Genomic DNA, 14,035 nt, shown 5'->3' with positions numbered 1-14,035 from the left:
ATACTCGTGCATAACACATTACATACAATATCATACATTAAAAAATTTGTTTTTACAGTTCTGGTAAATTTTTTACGGCTTATTTTTTTAATAAAATAAAATCTTTTGCCCATTTCCTCTTCTACCAAGCATGATAATTAAACCTATCTCAGAATTCAGAATATACTTTCGTATTATGTAACTACCCTACCTAATAACAGTTTGAACAAACGACCATACCTATTTCGGAGTACATTATTATGCCTTTATGTTAAGGCAACCTAGTCGGCTAGTCCATTGATGGTATGACCCAGATCCGAACTCAACGCAAAGGTCTCAATTACCCAAGCCTAAAATACTCTTCCCGTCTCCATTTGTACTGACCTTGGTGTGTGTCTTATATAAATTCAAGTATGAACCCCAAGTAAGTACATAACTAACAATGGCATCCACTCGAATTTGAATCTTGCAAACAACTAAATAAGGCATATGATCGCGTGAATGTGATGGCTCTCATCCAATTACAAATGAAGCAGAAATGAGTTTACAATGATTTGCAATCGATTAGTTAAACATTTATGATCGATTGTTTTCTGGAAGTAGGATCGTCAGACGCATGTTTTAATTACTAATTATTGTGAACAATAAATATAAATGATTTATTTTGCTTTTTTGAAGTTTTGCCCGATACCAAATCATCGACGAAAAACCTCAACGGCTCTCAAACACCACTAATAACGCACTACATTATAATGTCCACCATCCTCAGGAAATGTCGACTACAATATTCAATTATTATTTCGTCTTTGTAAGATTCTTCTTTTACGCCATATATAGGTACTTCTTAATAATCTAATCCGTCTTCTTTAACGCATTAATTATTGAAATTCAAATCCATCTGTTTCAAGTAAGTTTAGTTCAGCACTTTTGAAACGTCAAGCTTGACTGTTTGCAATTACTCTACCAGCGGTTCGGAAGGCAGTTCTTCAGAGAAAGACGATGCGAGAAACTCAGCAGTTGCTCTTTTAAATCAATGATCGTTTATAATTAAAAAAAAATTATTATTATTAGGTATTTTTTGTGTGAATTTCGTAACGAAATCCGGACTAATTCCCTCCAACTTCATAATGAATTTCCGCAAAAATCGCCTAATTCTGATCAATATTAGTTACTTGTTTACTCAATAATATCTTTGATTCGTTTATAAGAATCTTTTACAGTGTATCTTCTATCAATTCAGTCTCGGATTGCCCTCATTCAAAGGACGTCTGTTTTATGTCCGCCGATTAACATTTGATAAATTTGTGTTATTCCACAAACTTATCAACTGCAATATATTTGTTTTAATTGACACCAACATATCATCATTACAGTCATCAGCCGTTGGACGTCCATTGCTGGACACGGGACTTTCAAACACCACTGTATTCATAAGGTCTCGAGACGCTTTCCTCCAGCGGCTCCCAAAACAGTTTGATGCTGCTGTTGGTTTACCAACATCGCAGTTTATAATGCGGTGTCGCTTTGTCAACACTTTAAATCACCAACGTTTATCGGTTCTTCGAACTTTGTATACGCCTTCCATTGCTTAATTACAATCAGATCAGCCCCTGTAGCCAAATGGCACGTCGATTCTCTTTCTACTATCGCTAACGACAAATATTGTGAACCTTTGTCCTACATTAGTTTTCTTACTTTTGTAATCACTTTGATCCAAAACCAACCATCTGTATATGTATGTATGTATTTCGTAATTTTTACATCATCTATATGAGTAAGATTATCAGAATTTTCTTACTGATAATCTTACGGTATTATATAACAAAACGGTTGAAATGGAACTGGGCAGGACATATAACAAGAAGACCAAATGACAATTGGAGTAGTGTAACAACATCGTGGTGCCCAAGGGATGCAAAAAGAAAAAGAGGCACACCGATTAGTAGATGGAAAGACGATCTGATTGCCTTTGAAGGTACATACTGGACCCGATCAGCTATGGAAAGGACACAATGGAAGAGGAAGGGGGAGGCCTTTGCCCAGCCGTGGGATGAAATTTAACAATATACTTAGCATGTAATAAATATTATGTAATTTAGATTGTAAAAGGCTTAAATAAATAAATAAATATGAGTAAAAATGTGGGAACTAAATTAAGACGTACAAGAAAACAAATTCGGATACTTTAATATATCGACGCGTATTGATTCCGCAACAAAATGCGCTTTAAACAAATAAAAGCCAAATGAAGGTTTCACATGTTTTCCATCAGACATCAACACATTTACATGTTAACTTAGCATTGGTATTGTATAATTAACTTCAGGGTCATATTATGAAAGCGTCCACTATATTATTGCTTTTTTTATACTTTTTAATAATTGATTATTTACTCTAACTCCTGTAATTTGAATGTAGTTTCAAAATCACTAGCGTAAAATAGCAATCTATAGAGATATCATTTTCACTGTGAAGCATTGTGAAAAGTGAGTTTAAAAGCCTTAAAATTTAAATTTAGTAACTTCAATTAGATTAAAAAATATTTTTATTCAGACAAATGTTATCGCCGCGTTGCAACGACTTGCGGTACGGACGGCTTCAGTGTGCTCGTGGCGTTCGAGCTCAATGGGTTACTTGGGGTAGGCGAGGAGAGTGACTTGAGCGGAAAAGGGGAGTGTTAGATATATGTCAAAGACGCCTTTAACCCTATACACATCGTTCACAAGTGCGTGACATCACCATCATTAATTTATTATTTAAGTTGTCCTGGCAAATATTGTGAATCATAACCTTTGTTCAACATTAGTTTTCTTATGTTTGTAATCTTTCTGAAAAATCTGAGTCCGCTAAAACAAACGTTTTCTTTTAACATTTCCTGGTGGTCATTAGTGTCTATAGATTCACTTAATTCGTGACGCTTATGTTAAGAGGATGTTTGTGTCGCGTCCGCAGATTAACATTTTGATTTTGACGTTCCTTCGCTAATTTTTATGTCAATTGCGGAAGTAAAAAGTAGTCACAGGAAGTACGCGCAATTTCCATTGGTTAATTACCTCAAGGTAGAAGGAACGTAGTTTATAGTTTACCTGCTAAATTCATAGCATATTCCATCAACTTTAAAGCTATAAACGAACTCCTTGCGCCAAACATAGCTCAACCTTCGCCTCTTGTGGAATGTTAACTATACCAACTCTGCCCTTTAAACTAAACCTCTATCTAGTTGATTTTACAGCATGACGAAAGATGTTGAAAGAAATCACGAAATTGAGGAAAATTTTGATTCCGAATTAAAACTCAATAACTCATGTACCGCTTCATCGTTGAATACTAAATAAGCAAAAAATACAGAAAACTTCCAGCACTGGATTTAATCTCAGCAATTTATACTACGTACCTATAAAGTAATATGAAGAGTCTAATTCTAATCGAACGTTATGAAATCCTTCTAATTTAACTTGCAAGATTAAACCATACCATACACATACAAATAATACTAGACAGTTTACGGATATAAAAAAGCAGCTTAAGTGGTTTATGTTCTATGGGACAAGTAAAATAATAGCTCGACAAATAAAAAAATACACGCGAGATAGTCTTACCACGATCAAATGCAAATGAAGAACTGAGGAAGAAAACACACGCCCATTAACCATTATGATGACCACAAAGTATGGAAATATGTATTATGTATATCCGCGAAGATAATATACAGACAGTTAAACTCGAAGAACACTCTAAAAACAGGTCTACTTGATCAAATCTTCTGTTAAGCTACTCCGTACCGACTCTTAAATCTATTTGTCAAGATTTTGTATTAGATTTTTTGTTATAATTATAAGTATGCTTCGCCTTTACACATCTAAGCAGGTACTAGCGATTGCTGCCTACGACTTTGTTCGCGAGAAAATCGATGTCACTCTACATAAGCATTTTTCAGAAGATGGGTGTAGTAATTTATTCTATAGGAAGGTATGCCATGTATGCATGATTTTGTTATAATTATACCAAGGGATAAGGCAGGGTACTAAGGTTAGTTACTTCCATTTATTCCATTTAATTAAATCAATTTACACAAAATCTTGACAAATCATAAAAAACCAAACCTATCGCATAGATCACTCTATCTATTGTTAAAAATCGCATGAAAACCAGTCCGTTTTTGAGTTTAGCGCGGACAGACGGAGACGCAGCAAACGTTTGTATTTTAACAATTAACTATAGTAGAAGAAATGTTTATTTATTTATCCTATTCCAAGGCCGAATTCCATTTAGATATAATTTATGTAAATGACTTATTTTCTCGTGGACTAATTCCAACGGGGCAGTGACCCTGCGGATGTAGGTGACGCTTCGACCTCGATGACCGTGAAAACGTGATTAGCTTCCACGATTTTTTATGCAATAATGACGCGAATTGTCCACGTGATATGGTGCATATTGGCTTACACTGTTTCCTGCTTCAATACTCCTAAATGTCAACCGTCTTCTCATATTGCTAAAACAAGTGGACATGTGTTGACTGAGTGACTATCTCCCTAAAGTTTTTGCTTGCTGTCGGCAGAATATACATATAGTGCTTTAGATCCAATTCTCAGTATGAGATAATATTTTCAAAGTCAAGTAAATTTATTTCAAAATAATTTAAATAAAATATAATAAAATAAATTCATTTCAAAAGTCTAATATTATGTTTTCTTAAAGCAAGATTAAGGAGTTTGAACTAAGAATGAAAGTAGTACAAATAAAACAATCGAATGTGAACTGATCAATCAATTAAACAATTGAAATTATTTTAGAATTTCATCCAGGACTCCTGGACACCAGCGATTAAGACAAAGGAATTTAAGTGAAATACATTTTTCTATTTTCAAATTATATTCTGTCATTTCGATACATAAATCGAGCTGTGATGAAAATAGGCTTCGGATTAGATAAATTTTGGCGCGGCAATTCACATACTAAACAAACATACTAATACTTAACAAAAATATCAAAGGGTTTTATTGTAACCTAAAACTGTGGAGATTTCTGTTTTTGGTTGTTAGATAGATTAAGAGAGGATTTTGGGCGGCAATTCATATACTAAATACTTAACAAAGACACAACATCAAAGGTTTTTATTGTAACCTAAAACTCCGGAGACTTCAGTTTTTGGTTGTTCTGTCTTAGGTACGAACAAATCAAAAAAAAATATTGAATTAAATATAGTCCATGAGGAAAGAAATTAAATCATAGAGGAATTGGACAAAATGTCTATAAATACTGTAATATAAAGCTGAAGAGTTTGTTTGTTTTTCCGATTTGCTAATTCTTTCAGTGTTAGATAGCCCATTTGTCGAGGAAGGCTATAGGCTATATTCTATCCCCGTATTCTTACGGGAACGGGAACCAAGCGTGTGAAACCGCGCTGCGTCAGCTAGTCATCTATAACCTAAACCCTATGGTATAACGTCAGATGACGCAAATATAAGGGACCTCTCTGCGCCTGTACTACTGAATACTTTGCCAATATAGAGCATTAGCGATCCGTATTGTACACTAACAAAAATCTCAGTTCTTATTTATTCAACAAGACAACGTGAGACATCAATCGCTGATCCTCCAACAATGCAATGTATTCATTGCCAAGTTCCGGTGCGAAGGATGAATGACCCAGAGTAATTACACACACGTGGGACCCGGCGCGGCGGTCCCTGGAGACGCCTTTCTAGCACGACTAAGATGTCCGTGCCTACTCAGTGGATACTGGCACAGCTGATTCACCTCAACAAACTTTCTCATCATTAGTAATAAATACTTTTCTACTCACTGAAATAATGTTTATTTATATATAATACTAATCTAGTAAATTACGAGTATATTATTAGTTTGTTCTATTTCGATCAAAAATTTAGGAAAAATAACTTTTATAGTCGCTGATTATGGAGACTAACTATCTAAGGGTAAGGAGACGGTATTAAAAAGTATCCATGCAAATTAAGAAGGTACTTCTGTAGCAATAGAAAGAGAGTGTACATTTTCTATGAGTTCTACTGTCCAACCTCAGCTTCTTCAAGTCTTTAAATTTACTAATCGAGGATCGACATGTTAGTTCTCCAGGCAGTCCTTAAGGTATTTATCCTTTCTATCGCTCCTATCGTCTATGCTTCTGGGCCATAAAGGAGTGGCTGTGATATCAAAAGCCTCAATAGCTTAACGGTAAAGCAGTCGGACTCATCACCGAGATTATGGTCTTACCCACACCTAAGTCTCTCAGTACAATCTCTAACGACTAGTTGGAGGGGCAAGGGAATGTTGGTCATATTTAAGAGATATGGCAAAAATTCTCTAAAAAAAAATATAATAATAAAATAATTTCGATGTTTCAATCATGCATTTATCTCAGAGTGGAAGATATCCACAAGCATTAATTTTACGCATATTGAATAACCTTACGACATCAACAGATAGCAAAAAAATATCAATAGCTACCGGTTATTGGTTCAAACTCAAAGTGGCGTGAGGTCCGCCAGTTTTTACTTAGACCCAGCCTCTAGATTCCGTCACAAGCAATTTTAGGTTATATCACTTAGGACATAAGAGCAACAGTACAATATGAGATGTTCAGTGCTTAATTTACCTGCGTCATTTTTGTGATGCGAGCACACAGCTGCCATTATAATTTGTAATAAGTTGAGCGATGTTGATACCGCAGGATTTGTTTACATTAGCAGACAAAAATACATTTTTGTTTTAGCCATTCGAATCATTTTAGACGTCTAGGCCAGAGAGATGGGTTTGTACCCCCACTGCTTGGTAAGTTAAAGGTTAACATCAACGATATCTCTTTACATTTTTCATGTATCTATTGTAGCCATGTTTTTAACACATTGGGAATATTTACCATTTCTCCAGAATTGACTGGCAACTATTGGATGAAAGCCGACCTAAGCTATGTAATATTCTACCTCTGAATATACACTATCTTATCGTCAAAGGCATTCTTAACCTCGTTCTTGCCTTTTTACACAAATCTATGTTTCGTCTATCCAAGTTAAAGTATGTAGCTGCTTCTATTTATAGAAACGGCACCTTTTAGACTTGCCAATTTAGGAGATAAAAGACACCGTAGAAATATTTACAAGCATTTTATTCTATCATTCTCAACAAGCTAACTATATTCATGCACCGATAAGTAATGTGTAAAGAGGAGATTAACTCACGTAGGCTTCTGTGTGTTTAGAAATATCTGAGCCTATACCTACTGCGGTTTTATCGACTCGTCGTCCTTGTACTGTCTACATCAAGATCAAATATTTTCCAAGTATTTCTTTTTATCGAGAAACGCGGTCGAGTGTCCAGCCAAATTTGAAATTTAGATTTACGACAGCTACCTACCTATTTACGAGGATTGGTTACTTGGGAGTCAAATCCCGTAAATCATTCAGGAAAAGTAATCCCGTAAAGTATCTGTAGGTTAATCTATTTTATAGCCATATTGGCGTATTGACGATGTCTGCCACAGTTGTGTCAGCATTCCTTTACAACAGATCGTAGGTTCGATTCCCAGTAGTCTTTGTTCGTGGCAAGCTACTACCCTACGAGCACGGAGGTATCACTAGCAGTTATAAGGTTGTAAAGTTTCTTTGGGCTTTGAAAGTGTTTCTATTAAAAGTAAATATTTAGCAAAAGATCTTTCTTTTACAAACATACGAACATTTTCTCGTCCTCGACGTAAACAAGATTTCTATCGACCTACATGACGACACATTCACGTTTTGCCACTTGGGTATCGAAAATTATCACCAGAAAGTAACAATCACCCAAACAACGTTTAGAGAACACGGGAAGATAACAAAAAGTATAAGTACAGGGTGTCCCGTAAATATTACGGCATACTTTAAGAGGTTATATCCGGCATCAAGGCTTACTAAATATGCTAGCCGAAATTTTACGGTTTTCAAGTTATATCGATTTTTGTACAAAATTAAAAAAATCCCTACCTTCAGTGCAGTTTAATCATACCATGTGCTGAAAAAATAATTAAGCGTTGATTTTATACTTGGTAATTGTTTTTGAATAGTTGTTTCAAGTAAATAAACGTTAATTTTTTCTACTGCAAAGTAATTTTTTTCCAAAAATGGGACTATTTTTATGTTTAACGTTTTTTTAGATGTACAACTTTGCCAAGTACGATTTTTTACATACACAAAAAAATCAAATAATAATAATTATTCTAGGCAAAGAAGTTATGTAGGTAGATAGCTACTACGCAAAATCACGCAAAAGGCATACTTGTACATATGTTTTCTGTGGCATAATTACCTACCTAAATAAAAATATCTATCTAGCACAGTAGGTACTACTAGGCAATCTAGGCACTTTGACTATTATTTTTATTGGGATTTTATTACAACTATTATTTTATTAAAGCAGCATTTTTTCGTTATCCTTGTCTTCAAGGATCAATGATTTGTACGCTCGATAAACAAACAGATAAATTAATTATTATTTTGTATACTTGGGTACAATACACAGAAATGTAGATACTATTATCAGAATAATATTAAAGGTAGATAGATAATAGCTCGACATAAGTTTTGAAAAGATTTTCGATCTACCGTCTAACAGTCACTGTTGCATGTCTGAATTTAACCTAAACGATAATATACATATAAGGCAAAAGAGATCATACGAGTACAATATTTACAAAAAAAAATTGCTAGACAAATCATCGACGTATAAACACACTGACTATTATAAATAGCTGGACACGATTGGTTACGATTGAGTAAATAAAAATAGCTAGACAACTCATTGACTTATTATTAACAGACAAAACGACTGAACAGTAGATGCATATATAATATACACTTGCATGAACTATGTATACACGGTTGACGATTGAAAAATTAAATTTGCCCCAGACAGCTCATACAAAGATTATTGTTTACAGACAATAAACTGAACTGAGGGAATTGATTTCGATTGTGTGTTTTGCACCGTTGACCGCTGCAGCGTAACCAAATCTTTGCCAGAGGACCCTAGAGATAAATGAAATAATAGGCCACAGTGATTTGTGTAATCGACAGACCGTTTCTTCAAGGTAAGATACAAAATTCAAACTTCGGCTTAAAAACCGAGTTTTATAACAAATTTTGTTCTTCAAGCTAAGTCGTCCCTTCAACTTTGCCCCTTTTTGAATGGAGTTAAATAGGGCACGGAGTTAAAACTGCACATACCTATACAGAATGCCTTGCAATTTAAACTTGCTCCCTTTTACTGGGTCCATGGAGCAAAGCAAGAGTGAACAGGTCTCAGACGCAGGAAATAAATTCTTACTATATACGCAATTAGGAAATTATAGTGTAGTTAATTTTATAATCTGACTCAGATCCACGCTACGCATATTCGTGCAAATTCGGCACGTTTATCTTATCGGTTCCCTCATTTTGTGACGTAGAGGATAACCGATATACGGAGGTCAGACATGCAAATACCTATTTTACTAAAGAATTGCATATTAGTAATTTTTTAACCGCTTCGTTGATTTTTAGTATCGCCATGATGCTTTTCCTTATCGGAATTAGTTTTCAATTCAAAAATTGTTTATGATAATTTCAGGTTTGTAATCCCAACCTACTGAAAAAAAACGATGTCGACAGCAGAATGGTAGAACTCCAAAGAAATAAAGCTGGATCAATTCTGTGCATACTCTCACATTTCAACATCTTAAAGCCACCAGCCATATCTACTTCATTACACAATTTATGAATGAGGACAATCTCGTTTGCAACCAAGAAAATTGTCACAATCACAGTCACTGGTTTTCACAGGACGATGTCGGATGTCATTGTCTGAAGTATGATGGCAAATAAATAGAGCTGCATTACTTTCTGTGCAAACTACGAGATAGGTAGATACTGTCGACATCCTAGAGCCATCAGGCGTGTCTACTTCATTACAAGATCTATGAATGAGGACCATCTCATCGCAACACTCTCGTTCGCAACCAGCAACCGGTTTCTGACGCCGGCTTAGTTCTGCGAGAAGTTACTTATTCGAGCAAGATAATATTTTTGCGGAGACGTTGAACCTAAGCTAACGGTGTTCCCCTGAAATTCGGTCCAATTGATCGTCGTTTGGGCACGAACTGCGTTTCAGAGTTCAGAATGCGGATCTCAGTTTTTATTCATTTTGTGGGCCAATTGGTTGTTCTTTTTTTAACCGACTTCCAAAAAGGAGGAGGTTCTACGTTCGGCTGTATGTATGTTTTTTTTTTCTCAATGCTTATTTAAACTTACGGTAGATACCGATTCCTATTTGTAGCCTCAAAATTTACAATTTTAAATAAAAATTAGAGAAAAAGTGCAGAAAACGGTGAAAAAAAAAAAAAAAAAAAAATTCAAATGGTGGAACACATGACATTTTTTGTTAGGTATACTTAAAAATATTTTATTAATGCGGCCAAATATTTATAAAATACCACATAAAAATACCTGTTTCGTAAAATTTTAGCTTTTAACCTTGGATAAGTAGGTATAATAAGTTTCAATAAACTTAAATGAAAGTTAACTTAAAAAAGCTATCTACGAAGTCTTCTAACTAAATAACCATATTTAGGCTTAAATAACAATTAATAGTTAAAAACTCTCGCAAAACTTTCGCTCAAGTATGACAACAGCAATTTATATGTAGGTACGTACAAACGTACCTACATATAAATTGCTGTTGCATATATTCTAGATATGCAAAAACCTCATCGTTTGAGGCCAATGAAATCACTCCTAAATGATAAAATATAGGTAGCCAACAGCTAGCAGTAAAGTAGTTACCTACCTACAAACAAATATCAACTCTGATTCCAAGAAAGCTCTTCATTTCGTAGAAACTGGGGATTCATCAAAGCAAATGTAGTGGTTCGTCCTCGACAAAAGGCATCCGATCCCAAATTATCTTTACCTGTTCGATAGCCTATTTCACCTCCTTTCATTGGGCCGATAAACAAATATACAAACAAAGAACTTTGTAGAACTCGATGCATACTTTTAAATGCTATAGGTGGATAGATATAGTAAACAGCCTCGAGGCATTCGTAACTCAAATGCAAAATTAACGATAACCACATGTTATGAACCACCTGATGGACGTCTAAACGGTTTAATAATTGGATTGAAATTTAAAATCTCTCTGTAATCAACTGAGCTCGTGATTATAATAATTTTAAAATTTGCAATACAAAAACGCCACAAACAAAAGAACCCGCACAATAGCCTTTTAATGGCGTATCAGAAAATGAACTCTAAACGTTAAACGCAAAGTAATAAAACATAACTCACGTCGTAGCTCCAGGTGCACGAGACGCCGGCAAATTTGGCAACACATCGGCCGAGCTCGACGTCCTCGTGTGTGGTGTAGAGGTGCTTCAAGCAGTACTTGACGTGAGGGGCCACCCGCCGCATAGTCTCTCGAGATATCAGCACTCCGGGCCCGCCCATACAAAAGTTCTCATTGTAATCCAAAGCTAAAGCGTCTTTTTCATTGTTCGTTCCTCTTCCCGCTTGTCCGATGAATTGAGGTTTTCTACTGTCCACTGACCGCAAGAACTCCCCCAACTTGTCACCCCTAACGTAAACATCATCGTCTGCCCGCATGAACCACTCGAACCTCTCGCCGTAATGCTCGAACATGTACAGCAACATCAAAAAGGACTTCTTCTGAGGAGGATAACTGTCATCGACGCTTCGCAGCGGTATCAAAGGTAATCCTGGCGCTCGCGACACCTCCGAACTGAAGAACGCAATTCTACCCGGCAAGTCCTGCGCCCACGTTTCGTAAACTGCTCTCGCTCTGCTGGTCAAATACTGCTCTGCCGTCATGACGCCGACAAACACTAAAGTTCTATTAGAGTTGAACAAAGTTTCATCGGCCTTTAAATCTACTATCGATAAAGGATCAGGCGCGACGTACAATTTAGCATTATTCGGACAGGCTTCTATTGAAGTCCTCGAGGAAGGTCTCAAGCATAATTTTAGAAATACACCCAAAGTGACGCCAGCGACTACGCCGGCCACGAGATGCATCCATTTACTCCTTCGCGGCATCTTAAAAGGACTACATCAACGAACACATCCACTGTTACGACCGCACGTGCATTCCAGGGATATGCGATTCACCCCTTTCACGCGGGGACATCAGTGGGCGGTCAGCATTCTGTCAGATCACATTGCCGGCAAATTATCACGTCACGCAAAATCGATCACAAGTATCGCGGTGTCACGATCTAAATATCGAATTTGCAGATGCTATCGGCGGCGCGGACGGAGCGAGCGCGGCGAGGCGCGACGCGTGTCGAAATGCGAGACGTTCATTACGACGTCGACGACACCGAGAACCCGTTTGACTCGTGCGCCGCTCGCCGTACTACTGCAGTATGCAAGTGGGCCGTCTGAAAACAAAACTCGACCAGTCCGGCTGTCCGAGCCCGCGGCCGGAGCTCCGCGTCTCGCTTGCACCCGAGGCCCGTTCTATACCCTTCCTTGTCGAGGCTTATATAGTATGCTATATTCGAATGAACTTGTCCCATTCATCGGTGGGCAATGACAAGATATGATAGACAATGTGGTGTTATGCGAGCATTGTCTGGCAGCCGGGTGGCGGAAACGTGCGCGGAACTACGCGGCGCCGTCAAAGGCATCTCGTGAACACCGGCGGTGCGAAGCGCTGAGCATATGTTGGCGTGAGCGGAGAGCTATTTACATTCATAAGAGCAAATTACTTGCATCCGACGTCTTTCACGAATCTAGTACTAGCTAATTAGGAATGCCATACGATGTTTTCTTTGTAAAGAAAATGCTACGACCTTTACAGTGAGGCTGTGAAACTTTAATAACAGTTTTAGAAATGGGTCTTATCTTAATCGACTTTTGTCTGGCTACATAAGTCAGTCAGTTTTAGAAAGTAGTAGCATTCGTGCAGTCCTTCTGAAGAAATTAAGTGAGCATTTGAGCACCAAGAGTTATTTCTTCTTCAATACTAACATTAACCAAATAACTTTAAATAACGGTATCTACACTTTTTCCCCAAGGGCCCTAAAAATTTAAAATTATCTCTGAGAATGCTCTTCAATTCAAAATTACTATTTAAAAAGTTCTTGGAAGATAGGGTTCGTTAAAAGTTCGTAAACTTCGCCTCGTTGCAGTTTTATCTGTTTTATGAAAGTGAAAAAAAAATCAAAGAAGAGCAGTCTCGGCCGCACATGTGGGGAGACGTCGGCAAACTCATTTGCTTGACAGATGGGATCCTGAGAACACATAAGAGTTATACCACACGAGCACATATACCACCCTTGTTATATTACTAACTAGCGGACGCCCGCGACTTCGTCCGCGTGAAAGTCGATGTAAACTTTCATCTACCCCTACCCTACCTTACCCTACCCTACCCTACCCCTACCCGATTCATTAAGGCTGCACACGCGACGGAACCTAAAATTATGGAGTAACTTCTCCCGTTTTCCTAACATTTCCCTTCACTGCTCTGTTCCTATTGATGGTAGCATGATGAAAAGTATACTATAACCTGCCCAGAAGTATGAAGAACAATTGTACCAAGTTTCGTTAAAATCCGTCGAGTAGTTTTTGTTTCTATTACGAACATACAATTTTACTGATTGCATTTTTAGCATCAGTATTGATCACTAATCACCCCCCGATAGTTATTTTGGAAAAATATTTCATGTACAGAATTGACCTCTCTACAGATTTATTATAAGTATAGATATTATAAAGAGGAAAGACTTTTTCGTTTGTTTATTTGTAAATAGGCTCCGAAATTGCTGAAACGCTTATAACCATTTTTTCATCAGCTACATTATCAAATCGTCCTAATTATCAGCCTATTTTAACGGCCCACAGATCCAGGCCTCCCTCCTTTTAGAAAAGGGGATATGGAGTTAAGACCCACCACGCTGTTGCTGAGTTGGCAGGCTTAGATTGATAACGTTATAGTACACTAGCTGACGCCGCGCGGTTTCGCCCGCGTGATTCCCGTTCCCGTAGGAATACTGGGATAATAT

At 37.0% G+C, this 14,035-nt stretch overlaps 2 protein-coding genes across 2 annotated transcripts in view; both read right to left on the bottom strand.

The window, feature by feature from the left end:
* The window catches only part of LOC112051275 (chondroitin sulfate synthase 1), a 44,079-nt gene extending 31,679 nt beyond the window's left edge, over positions 1-12,400 (bottom strand). Inside the window, exon 1 of the mRNA XM_024089845.2 lies at positions 11,298-12,400. Coding sequence (XP_023945613.2) covers positions 11,298-12,062 — 765 coding nt within the window. The 5' untranslated portion in view covers positions 12,063-12,400. The remainder of the gene's footprint in view (positions 1-11,297) is intronic.
* Positions 1-14,035, bottom strand: part of LOC112051269 (uncharacterized) — a 105,807-nt gene that overhangs the window by 79,910 nt on the left and 11,862 nt on the right. The window lies entirely within an intron of this gene.

The sequence above is a fragment of the Bicyclus anynana genome, chromosome 17, assembly GCF_947172395.1.
Source record: "Bicyclus anynana chromosome 17, ilBicAnyn1.1, whole genome shotgun sequence".
NCBI lineage: Eukaryota > Metazoa > Arthropoda > Insecta > Lepidoptera > Nymphalidae > Bicyclus > Bicyclus anynana.
The sequence above is the reverse complement of the archived record's forward strand: the minus strand, read 5'-3'. Positions and strand labels throughout refer to the sequence as shown.